This window comes from Brachyistius frenatus, unplaced genomic scaffold (genome assembly GCF_029030835.1).
Source record: "Brachyistius frenatus isolate BFR_SWC_R1_liver_20210118 unplaced genomic scaffold, ASM2903083v1 Contig_52, whole genome shotgun sequence".
NCBI classification, from domain to species: domain Eukaryota; kingdom Metazoa; phylum Chordata; class Actinopteri; family Embiotocidae; genus Brachyistius; species Brachyistius frenatus.
In genome coordinates this window covers 1,126,129-1,142,500 of record NW_027210651.1, presented here as the reverse complement: position 1 = coordinate 1,142,500, position 16,372 = coordinate 1,126,129, and the positions used below count along the sequence as shown (strand labels likewise).

General features: G+C 39.9%; 1 protein-coding gene across 3 annotated transcripts in view; it reads right to left on the bottom strand.

Annotated features, from left to right (window-relative positions):
- Positions 1-16,372, bottom strand: part of LOC138624498 (glypican-5-like) — a 50,966-nt gene that overhangs the window by 6,956 nt on the left and 27,638 nt on the right. For 2 of the 3 annotated variants that reach the window (XM_069704755.1, XM_069704757.1), the window contains exon 9: positions 12,179-12,326. In XM_069704755.1, coding sequence (XP_069560856.1) covers positions 12,179-12,326 — 148 coding nt within the window. The remainder of the gene's footprint in view (positions 1-12,178; positions 12,327-16,372) is intronic. The other variant, XM_069704756.1, reaches the window with a different exon arrangement.

Genomic DNA, 16,372 nt, shown 5'->3' with positions numbered 1-16,372 from the left:
CTAAAATGTTCTTGGGGCTTACAAATGTGGGTCCCCAGACCTAACACACACTAAACAAACAGTTTTCTGAGACTAATGTTCGAAAAAATTAAAAGGCAATGGGGGAAATTTGCAAAGGAAAACTGCAATGCCTATTTCTGGTAGGGGATGCTCCCTCTCAGTCATAGAGTCGAATCATCAGTTTGAAAGACCCCCGACTTGACTCCTTGTTTCTTGACTCCCTTCCACCCCACCGGCGATATATGCAGCTGACCACATGACAGAGGAATTAAATATTATACCCATGATGCCTTGAAGCCTGAAGTATTTTTACAAGAACTAGCCAGGCAAATTGTCAAAGGGCACTGGGCCTGCATATTTTTCACTGCCCTACAGAAATATTTACATAGAAGGCTAACTTTTAAAAATGATGGCCTGGCTAGGTACAACTATCTAAATATGTGGAAGAGGATCATAATGTGTGTGCCTAAAAAGAATCACTAATAAATTAGAACACTTGTACAAAAGAAATCAACCACGAATCAGGCCACAGAAGTATTTAAAGTAAAAAAAAAAAAAAACTTTACAAAATGCACAGACAGTATTTGCTGGTTTGCATTTCTAATTGTTCAAGGTCAAAGAATATTTTCTGATGCCTAATGTTAAGGCTGGAAGCTCTGATTGGCTTTTAAATCATATATTGTTCACCGTGTACCTACTGACAAAATTAATATAAATTTTAATAAGTTGTTTTTTTATTTAATTGGTTATTTTTCTTTATTCTTTAATTAGGCTGAATAAATATATGTGTGATGTATAAATGATGTGTTTTTCTGTTTTCTTATTATAGGGACAAAATATTCCACCTCAAAATCCAACCAAAATCATAATATGCATTTGTGGTTCTTCAATCCTTTGTAATGTTCAGACTTCAGCATTCCTGCCGGATCTGTAACAAACAAAGCATCCGTCCCAGAAAAGCCAATCGCCAAACATCAGCATAACTGTGTTTAATTCTCCGTCATGCATTCCTCCAGTCGGCCATCTGAAACAAAACCCGACTGACGACGCAGCTTCTTCCTAACAGGAGCAGTCAGTACTGAGTATGTGCCATATGTGTGTGTCCATAAACACAGTGTGTGTCACAGAAACACGTTAGCTATGCTTTGATCAGCAGGACCTGAATGGATGCATTTGGATGTGTGAGACAAAGAGAAGTAACAGTTGTACTGAAGGTAACCTAGATCTAAAGTGTGTGTGTGTGTGTGTGTGTGTGTGTGTGTGTGTGTGTGTGTGTGTGTGTGTGTGTGTGTGTGTGTGTGTGTGTGTGTGTGTGTGTGTGTGTGTGTGTGTGTGTGTGTGTGTTGGTCCGTGTGGATTGAGAGGCTGTCAGGGAAGCATGATCTGATGAGTACAAGTTGAAAAGTGAGCTGACAGCAAAGGTGAATCTGTTTGTGTGTTTGAAGTGTGACTGTGTTCGTGAGTGTATGTAACAGTGCATTAATGGTCGTGTCTGATATCAGGACGCCTGTGGTGTATTGTACAGAACTGTCAATTTAGACACCAATTATGCCCAGTCTTGTTACTCCTTAGTTTGTGCAAACAACAGAAATTAATTCACACAAACAGACACACACACACACACACACACACACACACACACACACACACACACACACACACACACACACACACACACACACACACACACACACACACACACACACACACACACACACACACACACACACACACACATATATGGGCAAATGATGCGGGGTGACCTTGAAAACCGTCTGGATAGCTGGTGTGTGTGTGTGTGTGTGTGTGTGTGTGTGTGTGTGTGTGTGTGTGTGTGTGTGTGTGTGTGTGTGTGTGTGTGTGTGTGTGTGTGTGTGTGTGTGTGTGTAGGCGTGTAAATGTATCCCAAGCATTTCCAGCTGAATCAGTAATGAGCATTTCATTACTTCAGCCTCAGTTCCCCAGGGAGGAAACACACATATGCACCCCACACACACACACACACACACACACACACACACACACACACACACACACACACACACACACACACACACACACACAACAGAGCAGAAAGAGCATGATAGAAGGTGGCTGCAGATTATGCCCTCAGCAAGTACTTACCAGAATCAAATTATATAATGATAGAAAAAAAAAGAGAGGAAGTAGGCTGTGTATTGCAAACTTAATAGTAAACAAACATTAATAAGAAATGTAAACACCAATAATAATAGTGTTTTTTTCTGGACACAATATGTTAAAGCAGGAAATGAAAGCAACGTGATTCTAATATCCTGCAGCAGCCTTTGAACAGACTCTACTGTACAGACTGAACAGACAACACTGTCATAGTGTTATTCATTGACTTAAAAAAGAGTAAAATGAAAGTGGCATGCTTGGTAAATGTCGTCTTTGTAATAAGAAACTATAGACACTAAAATTGTCCATGTGTCCCTGGTGGGTAATTTTCCTTGCTATTTGCTGGCAGTTTAGTGTTAGTGTACTGGGTGGGAGTGAAGCTACTTAATGATAAAAATGATTACTTTAAGCAGCTCCAAGGCTACAAAATAAATAATTTTGAAAGGACTATGCGTAAAACACTGAGTGGCTTTCACTTTGACGGCGTTCATGTGAAAAAGTTTTTCCTCAGAGAACAAACCTCACAGACTTGAATTGAAAAAGAAAGTGTAAGAAACTCAGAGACCTGATTAATTCAGATTTTAATATACAGCCCGCTTGTGGCTCTATGAGGCTGAACTGAGGCACAGCATTGTGCTTTGAGCTACATGCAAATATCAGCATGCTAACATGCTTACAGTAACGATTCTAACATGCTGATGTTTAGCAGGTTGGTGTTCCAGCCTCCTACACTGTGTAATACAGGATACAGGGGAGGACAGTGGATGCAGTGTCAGCGTCACGCCTAGGCGGAAAAACTACCCGCACGTATGACCGGGGTCGGAGGAAGAGGTCATGTGACGGAGGTCATGTGGTAAAGTACAAAAAGCGAGTGTACAAAAGGTCTGAGTAGTGTTGCTCTGGTGGGCGACTTTCACTGCGACGGCCGGTGTTCAAGTCGGCGAAAAAGATGAGGAAATTATGTACACAGCATAACACATTTAACTTACGTAACGTGTGAATGTTAAGCAACTTATATGACATAGGCAACATTGCTTATGTAAAATAACTTATTTTAACCCAAAGACTGATTTTTTTCTGAACCTAACCATGTGGTTTTTGGTGCCTAAACTTAAGGTCCCTTACTAGAAGTGCCTAAATGAGGCAAAACATGACACTAACACAGTATCAGCTATTGGACTGATGGCTGTTTTGTCTGCATTGGCGTGATATCAGGTTGGATGTTCCCCACGTTTCCCATCTGAGTTTAGCTAAGATTAGCATATAAACATTATAGCTCGCAAGAAAATACAAATTACAACAGAGGCTCAGTGCTGCAGGACATAAACCAGTGTCAGACAAATTAACATTTTTACCTGATGATGGACCTCGATGAAATGTTAAGAGGCCACTAAACTGATAATAATTTGTTCTGAGGGGGACATGTTAGATACATCCCAGTTGTAATGGTAATCCATCCAATAGTTTAGATCACTTAATCAAAAACTCAAATTACAACCTCATGGTGGTGCTAAAGGAAAAGATGGAGACTCAACAAAGTGACTGTGACACATCATTTGGGAACTATGAACATTTGTACCAAATTTGGCCACAATCCATCAAATATGAGATGATATATTTACAGAATAAGTGTGATAGTTTCAACCTGCTGGTGACTACATGAGGATCACCAAAGAAAGGAGTCATGTTTGGAGAGACATAAACGTCTGTACAAAATGTTGTATCAATCCACCCAATAGATGTTAAAACATTTCGGTCTCAACCAAAGGAAACTGACTGACCTGAGCCAGCTGACTCAAGACATCTCATTTGCTCTGCATGGAATTGTAATATGTTTCTTTAAGGATTTCTTTATGTCCACCATTTCTTAGTTCTTAGTGATGAATGATTTATCAATGCTTGGTTGCTCACCAAACTGAAATATGATATAATTTAATATTCCTCCAACCTGGGTCATACATGCGGGTAGTTTTTATGCCGAGGCATGACACTGACACTGTATCCACTGTCCTCCCCAGTTAAACTGAAATATGAAAGTATAGTTTCAATAAATCTATTTAATGTATTCTCTTTAAAAATACAATTTACCCTACATAAGATATTTTGAAAGATCTGATTACTTTGTTTTACTGCTTATTACAACACAACATATTGCTTATTAAAGTGTTGTCATGAAGAAAATGATTTCCAGTACTTTATAATCAAATTAACCAACTGGTTAAAACTGAATTAAAACTGACGACGGCCTGGTCAAATGATCTAGCCGGCATCTCCATCATCTTCTCGACTGGTCCTAAATTAACAACAAGTACAAAAACGTAATATCTAGGTTAATGACAAGCACTTGTTTTCAAATAAATTACAATGGCTGTTAATGCGTTGACTTGCAGTGGAGCGTCTTCCCAAGGTCACACTTACCGAGGTTAATCGTAGCCTCCATTGGAATCATAAAACATTCGGACGAAACAAGTAGAAAATAAAATGAGCTGAAGACTGACTGTGATTGGAGGTGGATGAAAGGATGGAGGAAGCATAATGACTCTTTGAAAGGTGTACATCAACACCAGCCCGTGAGGGTGTTGTGAGAGGTGCAGGTAACAAAGCAAGACCAGCCTGCTTCTTTCAAAAGCTCAAGTATAGAAATAACAGCCAGAGAGCGGGACTAATACGATGATGTCTGATCAGATCTGCATTAACAAACTCACTAAGGTGAAGGACAAGCAGTGAGTCTGACAAAAAGACTATTTTCAGGCTGAGGGCAAATCGGATTTGTATCTCAGATCAGATCTTTGGGAACAGACTGCCCGCACTCTTATCTGCAAGTGAGCGGATCGGATTTGGTGTGTCAAGACATGCACCAACATATCTGCAGGGGTTGCTGAGGTAACGACATACACGTAGCTATGCTGGTAACATGGTTTTCCAACCATAAACTGTATATAAAAGTACAAGTAGAATCCGGGACTGAAAAATTAGGCCCATGCAGAAGTGCCATAAACTGCAATACCACTAAGTGCCTCTAGAGTGTGGCTCCAAAAAAACAGCTCCACAGATTTCAATTCAACTTGTCTTGTGAAATACAAAGTCAATAAATTTTGTCCACAAGTCATTTTGGTGTTGTTAGCTGAAGTCACTCCTTCTTATTAGCTTTTTAGTGATCCATCTGAAAATAATTGTATTATCAATCAGAAAATAGGCCTAAAAAAGCCATGTTTTTGGAGGTGTGTTTCTTTCATTGAGAGGCCTGTGGTGCAGTCATGTTTCCACATTCGGTGGGTGCGATGTAGTTTCTGCTCACGTTGGCTCTCTGAAAATGATGTCGTCATTGTTTGTCACATTGCAAATGATGGAAGAATTATCGATCTGAGCCTGAGAAGAATCTGTAGCCAAACTACCTCTAAATGTGTTTTGGATTACATTCTTTAAGAATTGCACTTCGTGTGTTTTTTTTTGCTGTCCAGACTTTCAAAAATCGATCGGATCACCAATCTGGATACGACAAAAAAAAAAAAAAAAAAAAAAAAAATCTGGGCTTGTTGTCTGAACAAGACCAAAGACAGACAAGCAGGGAAAAAAAGGCAAACAGACATGTTGATAGACAAGCAGATGGGCAGTGAGCAGGACATGATAACCAATACAGGAGATGTTGGATCGAAGAAATGAGTATGTTCATAGCTTGAGTTCAAGGAGTCAACCATGCACAGAGCTATTCAGGAGATATTGTGCAATATGCAGCATCTCATGTAAAGTTAACCTCTTTCATCTCTCTCTGGGCATGTTGAACAAAACGGAGGCGTTATTGTCTTTGACTGAGAGAGAGAGAGAGCAAAGTGAATGTATAATTCTTTAATGAGCCGCATCTCTATACCTTAGGATCTATCATTTAACTCTACTGCTTTTTAAACATGGCCACATACTGAACACACACACACACACACACACACACACACACACACACACACACACACACACACACACACACACACACACACACACACACACACACACACACACACACACACACACACACGCAGCAGGTGAGCGTGATTGATGATTGATTCTCTTTCTCTCTGCACCCACTGTCCCCCCCATCATCCTCTCCTGTATATATGCTCCTGATTTTCTCGCTGTGTCTATGTGCGTATGTGCGTGTACTATTGAAAGCTAATATACCTCAAGCTGTGAGACCTGAGCAACATAAACAAAATAAAACCAAGATGAGAGAGATGAAAAAAAAAATAGCAGTTAAAGCTGGAGGAAACATAACTGCTGCTTGGATTATCTTCATTGGTGATATGATTTCCAAACAAAAAAAATGTGATACTCATACAACAAAGTAAGGGGGAGCAGGTTGGAGACTTTGCATCGTGCATCTATTTCCCTAATTAGCGGTACATAAGCTCTGCTGTTGTTACAGCAGTCTGTTGACTACATGTGAAAATAAAGCATGATGGAGGGAAAAATGCTTCGGTCTGGATTTCCAGGTTGAAACTGCTGAATCAGGAGGATACTCAGAATTCATTTCATGTTTTACACCCTAATGTTCTCCGGCGTACGCATGTACAAAGAAAGCAGTTTCATTTTATAGCATTGATCAATCCGATCTGAAGGCTTGCTCTGGGAACTTTTATAGTCACCAGCGGAGATTAGAAGCCTGGCCAGACTTTTTATTGTTCCTCCTGGCTCCCTTTAGACAGCAGTGGATGCTTACGAATGCAGATCAAACTGTCCTCAGGCAGACGGGGCAACCTTTTTAGGCAGCAGAAAACACTGGGCTTTCCCTTTAAGATGAAATAGATTCTAAAGGCTTTGCGAATCTGGCCCGAGGGAAGTGGGGGAAGAGGCCAGCAGAGCAAGGCAGAGATGATGAAGGAGGAAGATCCATGGTAGCAAGACAATAAACACAAAATGGTTCTGCAGCGTACAATATCCTGCTGTGTGTCTATTATTCATTGCCAGTTTATCGTAAGAACCGAATACTGACAGCATTTTAACTGTAAATTAAACCGAGCGTTTATGAGATATTTTACCACGAAAGAGGACACACGATCGTATAGAAAGCAGTATTCACAAACCCATCCTGTTAGCAGGCCAAGAGAGAGATGGCACGAAATCCTCCACACCTCCTCCTTCTCTCTATCTCTGCATCTCTTCCCCCCTTTTTAGTCTCTTCCTCTTTCTTCACTGTCATCAAATAGGGACCCATGGGAGGACAGACCACCTGGTAACCATGGTTACGGGGATTGAGTGCCCCTTGCGAGTACACATGCTCTCACATACACACTAACACAGAAATACCTCTTGTTCTTGGTAAAGATACAAAGAGTTGCTGAATATATCACCAACTATGGAGCAGAAGAGAAGCCAGCCTCATGGTGGTTTTAAGGGAAAATGTTTGGGGCTTTCCAAACTGTTATTAGTGGTGATAATGTGACTCATGGATACCTGGAGGTTATGATACCCACCACCTCTGCATCAACCACCACATTACTGTATGACAATTATGGCGACGCGGCATTTTAATTTCTTGAAGAGAAGAGAAGAGAAGAGAAGAGAAGAGAAGAGAAGAGAAGAGAAGAGAAGAGAAGAGAAGAGAAGAGAAGAGAAGAGAAGAGAAGAGAAGAGAAGAGAAGAGAAGAGAAGAGAAGAGAAGAGAAGAGAAGAGAAGAGAAGAGAAGAGAAGAGAAGAGAAGAGAAGAGAAGAGAAGCTGTGATTACATTTACATTATTGACGTTATAGGACCAGGATATGTCTGGGGAGACCGAGAGATCGGAGAGAGGTGCAGTTGAAGAAGGGATTGCACTCATTTGAGGAGGGAAAATCAATAAGTTTAATCTCAGTGAATTCCAGCAAAAGGGAGGGCAAGAAATTACTAAACGGAGAAAGAAGAACAGTCAAAAGCAGAACAAAAATATTCCCCTTAAAAAAAAAATACAAAAGTGATGCTAATAAATAGCTATCAAGCATGAAAAGTATATTTGACTGCTGATGTATCGAGCTCCATAGCAACTTCAGCATACAGTAGCATCAGCCTTTGGAAGACAAGAGGCATATATCAGTGTCTCTATTTGCAACATCTTGATTGCTTCTGAACGTAGCTCCTTCAGTAAAACAATAATTCAAAAACAGATGACAACAATGTCTGAGAATAAACTACAGTATCGTCTTTTCTGGCTGGACTTCACTGTCTCTTTCGTTAGAAAATAAAGCAAGACAAACAGCACTAACGTGAGCTCACTGCTTTTCACTGCTCTTATGTTGGGATGCCCGGCTTTTTCTCTTTGTTTTTGATCGGCGAACAATGTTTGCCAAGTGATTCTCCCTCTCTGGGCTGAGATCAACTCGCTTTGATGTGGAAAATGGACCTAAATCAAATAATAATAGCGTGGGTTTACTGCATCAACATGACTAAAATAACTTCTCACCGTTAAATGGCCCACATAAATAAAACACATGGCATAGCGTTTTGGGGTTTGATTTCTGCTCCTGGCTTATATCGCCAGGCACCACACCTCCCTTCTCTCTGTGGACCCTCTCTAAGTATTCAATAAAGCCCTGAAAAAACATGACCATAGTCTTCATTTTACTCATCCCTGTTAATATTTGCAGGACAGGGGCGGAAAGAGAGAGAACTTAAGCTCAATCTTGTGGTTGGTGTAAAGAAAACAGCAGGCTTATATTGAGAAAGACATGATGATATAAAATGCAAGACAGTACTGGATCCGTTTCAGTCGGTCAGACAGAGAATTGGTATCCATAAAACATGCTGGAAGACACTAGAGACACAGATGTATCGTCTGCATAAACACAAGCACACTTAAGTCTTACACATGAAGCACATGTTGGGCACATATGCACAAACGAGAGGCCGGAAAGATTAATTTATGAATGCCCATCCACACACTCGCAAACACTGTGCTTTCTCACGCAAGCACAGCTTTTTTTTTTTTTTTTTTTTTTTTTTTTTATATGCTCCTCTACGCCTCTCCTGTGAAATAATAAGCTCCACATTTCAGTGATTTGGATTTAGAGAAATGGTTTGTAGGCAGAATTTTAAAGAGAAACAGCCAGAGAGCAAAGATTTAGTGGCAGATCTATAAAAAAAAACAGAGTGGCCTGCATTTATTCATTTGATAGCATTTTGTTCATACATCAACTAAGAACTACTGATTTAATGCGCAGAATAGGCATAAAAAGTAAAAAATAAGCAAAATATAAATGACTTGTTCCAGCCTATCTCTCTGATTTGTGAGGTCTAGTGGATCCTCTGTCAGCCTCAGTGCATGTGAGGCTTGTTTATATGCATAGAGATGCTGACGAGCAGAGGGAAATGTAGAAAATCCCCCTTTGCCGCTTTTTATTGTGTTTCTGTCTCCAGGAATTCATTGTGGCTTGAGACATGATCTGAACACGCCACCACCGGCTCAGTAAATCATAACCAACAATTTTCTCTGTAAATAAAATGTACCAGTTTCAGGCCCAGTGGGACGTGTGAGTTTCCACAGATGTGACACATCAAGGTTAGAGGAATGGATATGACAGATTGACCAACAAATACCTCACTTTTAGAGATGTTAAATAAGTTGGTGATGCAGTATAAGACAGACAATTAAACATAAACATGGTGTGGAGAGGTGTCATTGGAAACATAGCCTTCTATTCACAACTACCATGTTAACAGTGTTTGAATCCATTAAAGGTCCACTGGTATAAATTCCGATTTCCTTGTTTTTCTTTACTGTAAAGCATGTCCTGCCTGCTCTCCCCACACCACATTATTTGCCCCCTTTGAATTAATTTGCCTTAATAACTTTAAAATGGGATTTATCTAGTTCTGCTTCTTGCCAGGGTCGCAAAATATGAGGGCTTCTCTCATATTAAGGCATATTTTATAAACACAGCCTTAACACAAAAAAACATTGTCGGGACTCATTTAGAAACAGAACTTAACACATCTAATTAACTCATATATTGTACTTATGACCTATTAAAATGACTATCTTTTTACTAGTGCTTTGAAAGGAATGATGGAGCACAGACAGGCATGTTCAAGATAATTATTATAGCTAAATTATAAAATAATCCAATACTTTATTTCTCAACGCAGTAGCAAATATCCGATAGCCCCACTTGGGTCTGCAGCCCAGTTGTTGGAAATCACTGACCGACAGTAAAGTATCATACAGGAGCAGCAAGCTGCACTCGTGTTTGACAGCACTGTAAGGATACACACTCACGACAAGGACTGTTCCGGGATAATGAATGTAACAATGACCTTTGACCCTGATGTACCCTCCGGGGACAGAGATGACATCACCAGGGTTTTGTGACCATGAGGGTGTCACGGACTTCGATGACGGGTAACAAGGTGGTAATGCAGAAGAAGTCTATTCAATTATGACAATCAATCTCCTGAAGCAGGCGCATCTTGACCTCCAACAATATAACTTCTGTTCTATTCGGTAGGACAGTTTCCATCCTAATAGAACTACAGAAAACACAGTTAAATGTCATTGTTAAGACTTTATTGACGTGACCTAAAAAGCATTGTCCAGTGACTCCATTCACAAGCCACTTGGGTGTCATGGAAAGTTGCGTCATCATAAAGGTGGCAGGGGTCTTCTCATATGTTGATCAGTTAATCAACGTATGTGTTTTTCCAGCAAAAGATAGACTTGGACAGTAAAGCGTTCCACAGCGTACAGGTGACGGCAAAGCTGCACTGTGTCAGCAGCCTTCGAGGATTGCTTGTCCTACAGGATATTCAACAAAATACCCGTTTGCTCCTGTTAGAGAGTGAGCGCAGATTTTTTTGAAAGAAAGTTGGTAATGTTTGCAATATAATCACTGTAAATGAGCTGTTAAGTCTAATAAGGCTCATTTGAGCCTATTTTCTGATCAAGTTTCTTCTTGTAGACCATGAGGTCATATATAAATATATGATTAACACTGTCTTTCAGATAACTTTTTAACTTTGATTGTTGCTTTATTTAGTCAAAGATTTTGTAATTTTAAGAGAAGCAGGTAAGATTTAAACCCAATTGTGCTTATAGGTGCTTTATGACTTGTAAGAAAACTTTAGAAACAACCATTTATATGTCTGCCCCTTTCAAAAGTCAGAATGCTGCCTGGCCCGAAGCTGTTTTGTTGAGCAATGTTCCCTCTTCCCCAGAACCAGCTGATTTTTCCTCCTAATGACCAGGAGAACAGAACATTTGACAATCCAAGGACAAGCACAACACTTCAAAACACATCGCTCTGATTGGAAAGAGCAGTGCAGCTTAAAAGCAGTTTTTGTTTTTTGTTTTAGCTGAATCCCCTCTTTACCCCACAGAGATCCAAACAAGGAAATCTACGACACACATATTTAACACTGGGCCCTTAAAACGTTTTTCAGGTCAAGGACAGACACCATTGCAACCTCAACATCGGGAAACATTTTCTCATCAGCATTTTAAATTATAGCAAATTTTAACTACCTTCACCCTGTAGGATTGCCTCAAGGCTCGGAGGGGTCCCCAGATTTTCCCTGTGACACCCATGTATAATGTATAAGCACAAGCACGATGAATAAGTCAAGAGATAAATGAATAATCACAGTTTATTTTTCCATTTCTGTTTTTTTGGGGTGACCTGGTTGTGAGCGTCCTTTATACCGGGAAACATATATAGGGAAACAAACTGCACAGACCAGCAGAAAGGGAGATGGAAAAAGTGAGAGAGGAGGAGAGAGACAGAGGGAGGACAGTTGAATCCATCTCTCAGTACTATCCCTCCCTTTGGGCATTTCCCTGCTGGCACAAGATATGAGGAGGCTGCAGCATTTAAAAAAATTTCCACCATGCCAATGAGCACAATTTCTGTGTGTTCTTATTTATGATGAGTGTGTGATCCACTGCATGTGTGTGTTGTACAGGAAGCGGAAATTTGCACAAGCAACTGACAAGCTTGAAAGTGTGCATCGACTCATGTGGGTGTATGTTTGTTAATATTGGTTCCTCTCCTTCCGCGTGTGTTTGTGTGCGCCGTGTGACTCACCGCTCTGCTCACCAGATGCTTCGCAACCATCTTCATCGTCACAATCGTCTCCGCTGCCTCCATCTGTCTGCGCGCTCCCGCCCTCCTCTTCCTCTTCCTCCCCCTTTCCTCTGGCTTTGCTCGCCCAGCCGAGCTCCACTAACAGCTCCTAAATAAAACACACAAACATGTAAATGTCCGTGCACATTACACAGACACTTCCAGGACACACAGACAACTCGCAGTTGGGTTTTCAGCCCCGCTGGTGACTCGACTCTGAGGATGCGAGTGTAAATAGAAACTATAATCATTTAGGAAAGAGGTTCCCAAACTTTCAGATCATGCAATACTATGCGCAAAACTAAATCTCTGAAGCACCACTTTGCATTGCAGATACCAACTATGATTTGTCGTTAAATAAAATCCACTAATCTAATTGTGCAATAGCTTCAGAAGGGCTAAATAGCAACAACATAAGACTCCTGTTTCAAAATCAAAATACATTCACATCTCTTGCTGAGGGCTCAGCTGCCGACCAGTCAAGTCCAGCACTGTCACTTGATTGTTTTTTTTGTTGGACTGTCTATTTCAAAATTCCTCTCATTCAACTTGATAAAATGGACAAAGAGGAGTTAATGAGTTCAAATCCCAATGGATCAAGCTAATGTTAGCATTATGCCATGCCAGACGTGACGTTACGTTACAATATGTGGGGAAGCTTTGGCTAATTTTATTTCAAAACAATTAAAATGCATCAGTGTAATATAATATGCTTATATAATAGCTGTTCTCTGTAATACAATTATTGTTTTTTTGGACTTGGGCCAGTTGGAGTGCAGTTTTTAAGCTGAGGCCAGCATGTGTTGTACTTTGTGTTAAGTGCTTTTAGTAAATGTAGTGTGGAAGAGGGCTTGACGAAGAAAGTGAACGCTGTAAATATTGTGATGATGCATCACAGAGCTGCTTGCATGGCTACAGGCTCTAAACCGTTTTTATTTTATGCACATATATTTTAGGCATGTAGCTGGCCTCAAAATGAGTTAGTGCAAAAGACAATAGGCTTCTGCTCACAATTCACAAATAGTACAAACAGTTATAGTAAAGGTCAGGAATGCAGGCTGCTCAGATGATACTGAAATGATATTGATATTATAGAAATCATAAGGGAGAAATTCTAAAGCTTAAAAAAAAGGTTGTTGGTCTGTAATATTTTTCCTTTAAAGGCCAGAAAAACATGTCTGCACAAACACACATGAACAAAAACACTGAAGAAACAGACAAACAAACACAGGTCAGACAGCAGATTAAAGGGTAATTGAGGTCATGCTGTCTCAGTAGGAATCCATATACTCTGCTGCTCAGTTAAATCACAGCGTCGATGCTGTAGCATGTTACATCATTGTGATGTCAGATAAAAACCTCACGTCTCCTGAAGCACACTAAACTTGTAAAGGAACCTATAACATCCACTATGTTTTTGGGTCAAATATTGGTTTAAATTGGTTTCAATCAGGGTATGTATGATTTGATTATCGTAGCCCTAAAGTACAGGACAAACTTTTGTTTCAAGTGAGGACAACATTTTAGTTTTCACACACACAGCGACAGGAGCATATAATTGGTTCACAGTATGATGAATGCGTATTGCAGAGTCAAGGTGGGTAATGTATAAGTTTCAGGCAGAGATAAGGCAGCCACCAGTTTTATGAAGGGAAAAGATATATTGTACTGACATTTTATTTTTTTACTAAGATAACATTTCTAAATATACAGCAAGTGTGAAGATTGTAGCATCTAGTGTAATGATTTATATTACCTTACACTGGTGAAATCTGTCTGGCAAATTAAACAATACAAATGGCCAAACTGAGAGTCAGCTGTTTGGGGGTTTTATAATTGCAATTTTTTTTTTTTTTTTTTTTATAAACTTCATTGTCATGCAGGGTGAGAGCTGTTATACCGTAACATATTTCTCCCCACCTCAGTTGCTTGTTGGTAAACAGCCAAAATCTTATTAGACTCTCCAGTACTTAAAGATGGCTTAACTCTGCCCTGCAAAATATAATCCCTTTAACACATAAACATATGGTGCAAGCTGTTCCTGTGCACAGTAATGCATGATAGGACACACACATATGGAGCAGGCAAATAGAAATGTCCCTTAATATATGAAGCAGTATACAGACACATACTTCTACTGCATTATACATACTTGCACTCAACCCAGTATCACAGCAAAAATGTGAAATAGACACGCCGGTTAACTACAGCAAAACGTGAGATAGCCACGCTTTGGCCTCTCTAGGGGTGACAGTTTCACGTTTTGTAAACGCGAAACTTACATACATTTAAAAGTAACGTAAGAAAGAATCATGTGACTAAGTACAGGGGCCATTTTTCAGCTGTAGGAGGCAGGAGGGGTGGCCTGGTGCCATGAATCAAAAACTGACATGGAAGAGGCAGACATTTGAATCCAGGAGGTGACAATGTTGTTCTTGGGTTGGTTTTTGTAACCCCAACCATGTTCTTTATCACAAACCCTAACCATGTGGTTTTCCTCAGAGTTTGTGAGTATATGCAGTAGGTTCATCCACTACAGGAAAACGTGAAACTGTGATGCCTGGAGAGGCCAAAGCGTGGCTGTTTCACATTTTGCAGTCGTGGACCGGTGTGTCTATTTCACGTTTTGCCATGGTACCAGGTTGTTGTGTTTGACTGGATCTATGAGAAATAAAGATATATTGAGCAGACAGTGACACACGAACAGTCATTATTGTAGACTATATGTTGATTTATGATGTGCACTTGCATATTTAGGGCAAAAAAAACAATTAGCAGAAGATCTTTTTTTAAAAGCAATTGGTGATATTCTCTTTCTATGTTTTATTCTCTGCTGGACAGATGAAAGTAGAATGCAAACAGAGGACCATCTGGCTTCCACCGTACCGTCGGTGTGTGGCAGCCGTGGAAACAAGGGGAACCAAGGTTATTATGTGATGGCATGTCCGAGGGGACACGGAGACAGACTAGACTCTGCACGGTGATTCACCATCATGTCATCGGACTGCAAATGAGGGCTGAGGGAGGACAGAAATACATTACAGCAATGTTTCCACCAGGACTGTTTTCTTAGTCATGTGGAAAGTCTTGAATTTAAACAGAATTTGGGCCATGTGGCATTGGAACTCTTCAGTGAAACCAACAGGCCAAAAAAATAAAATTATTCAAGGGTGGAAACTCCAGAATGGTCTGTCCAGTCTAATTAATGGTAGCAGAAAAACGTACAGTTAGGGGCCAAGGTGAGAACTTCTGGTCTTACTTTTTGTGTTTGCATATAACAAAAATACAAAAAAAAATGCCCAGGAGATGTTGGAAACTTAAAGTTACATTAATTCAAAAATAATGAGGGATGGAAAAAAAACTGCATAAATTACTTCTCATTCAACACAAGTTACCACTATTTTCTTAGGGTGCTTTTTCTAAGTGAACAAAGATAAAGAACATCAGCCAATGCTATCAGTTTTGTAGGGTTTTTTTTTAAGCAAAATGTAAAATATTAACAGTAACTTAATGTACAAATGGTTGCAAGTATGTAGCTCTACAAAAGGCCTGTAGAGGTTTGACCACAGGAAAAAACAGCACAAACCCTCTGGAGAAACGTATATTGGATACCTTATACTGATCACTAAACAACCCTGTCACCACAGAACATTTCTGCTTAATTCAATATTCAATTCAATTGTTATCCATTCATTTAGTTTTTCACAACAAGCTGCTGAAGTGTAAATCACTGCTCCCAGTAATGAGGTACTCCTGCACATTATCTGCTGCAAAACCACAACTTGTCATTTTTACGCTATGTTTTACTACAAATTAAACAGATGAAGTATATGTTTGCCTATTAATGCACTTTATATTTGGGGGTAGGACTTTGTTACCTCTGGACGGAGCCAGGAGAATTGTTTTCCCTGTTTCCAATCTTTGTGCTAAACCAAGCTCATTGGCTGCTGGCTAATAGGAGAGTGGTATCAGTTTATCATTTATCTGAAGCAATTTAAATATAATGAAATGTTCCTTGAAACAAAGTGAAGATTAACTGCACATCTGTGAGGAAACACAAACTCTGGTCTCAACATTCGGATCACTAAATGCTGTCACTGGATGTAAAATGCACGTTGACAAATGTCATTTCTGAAAATACTGACACTGACCAAC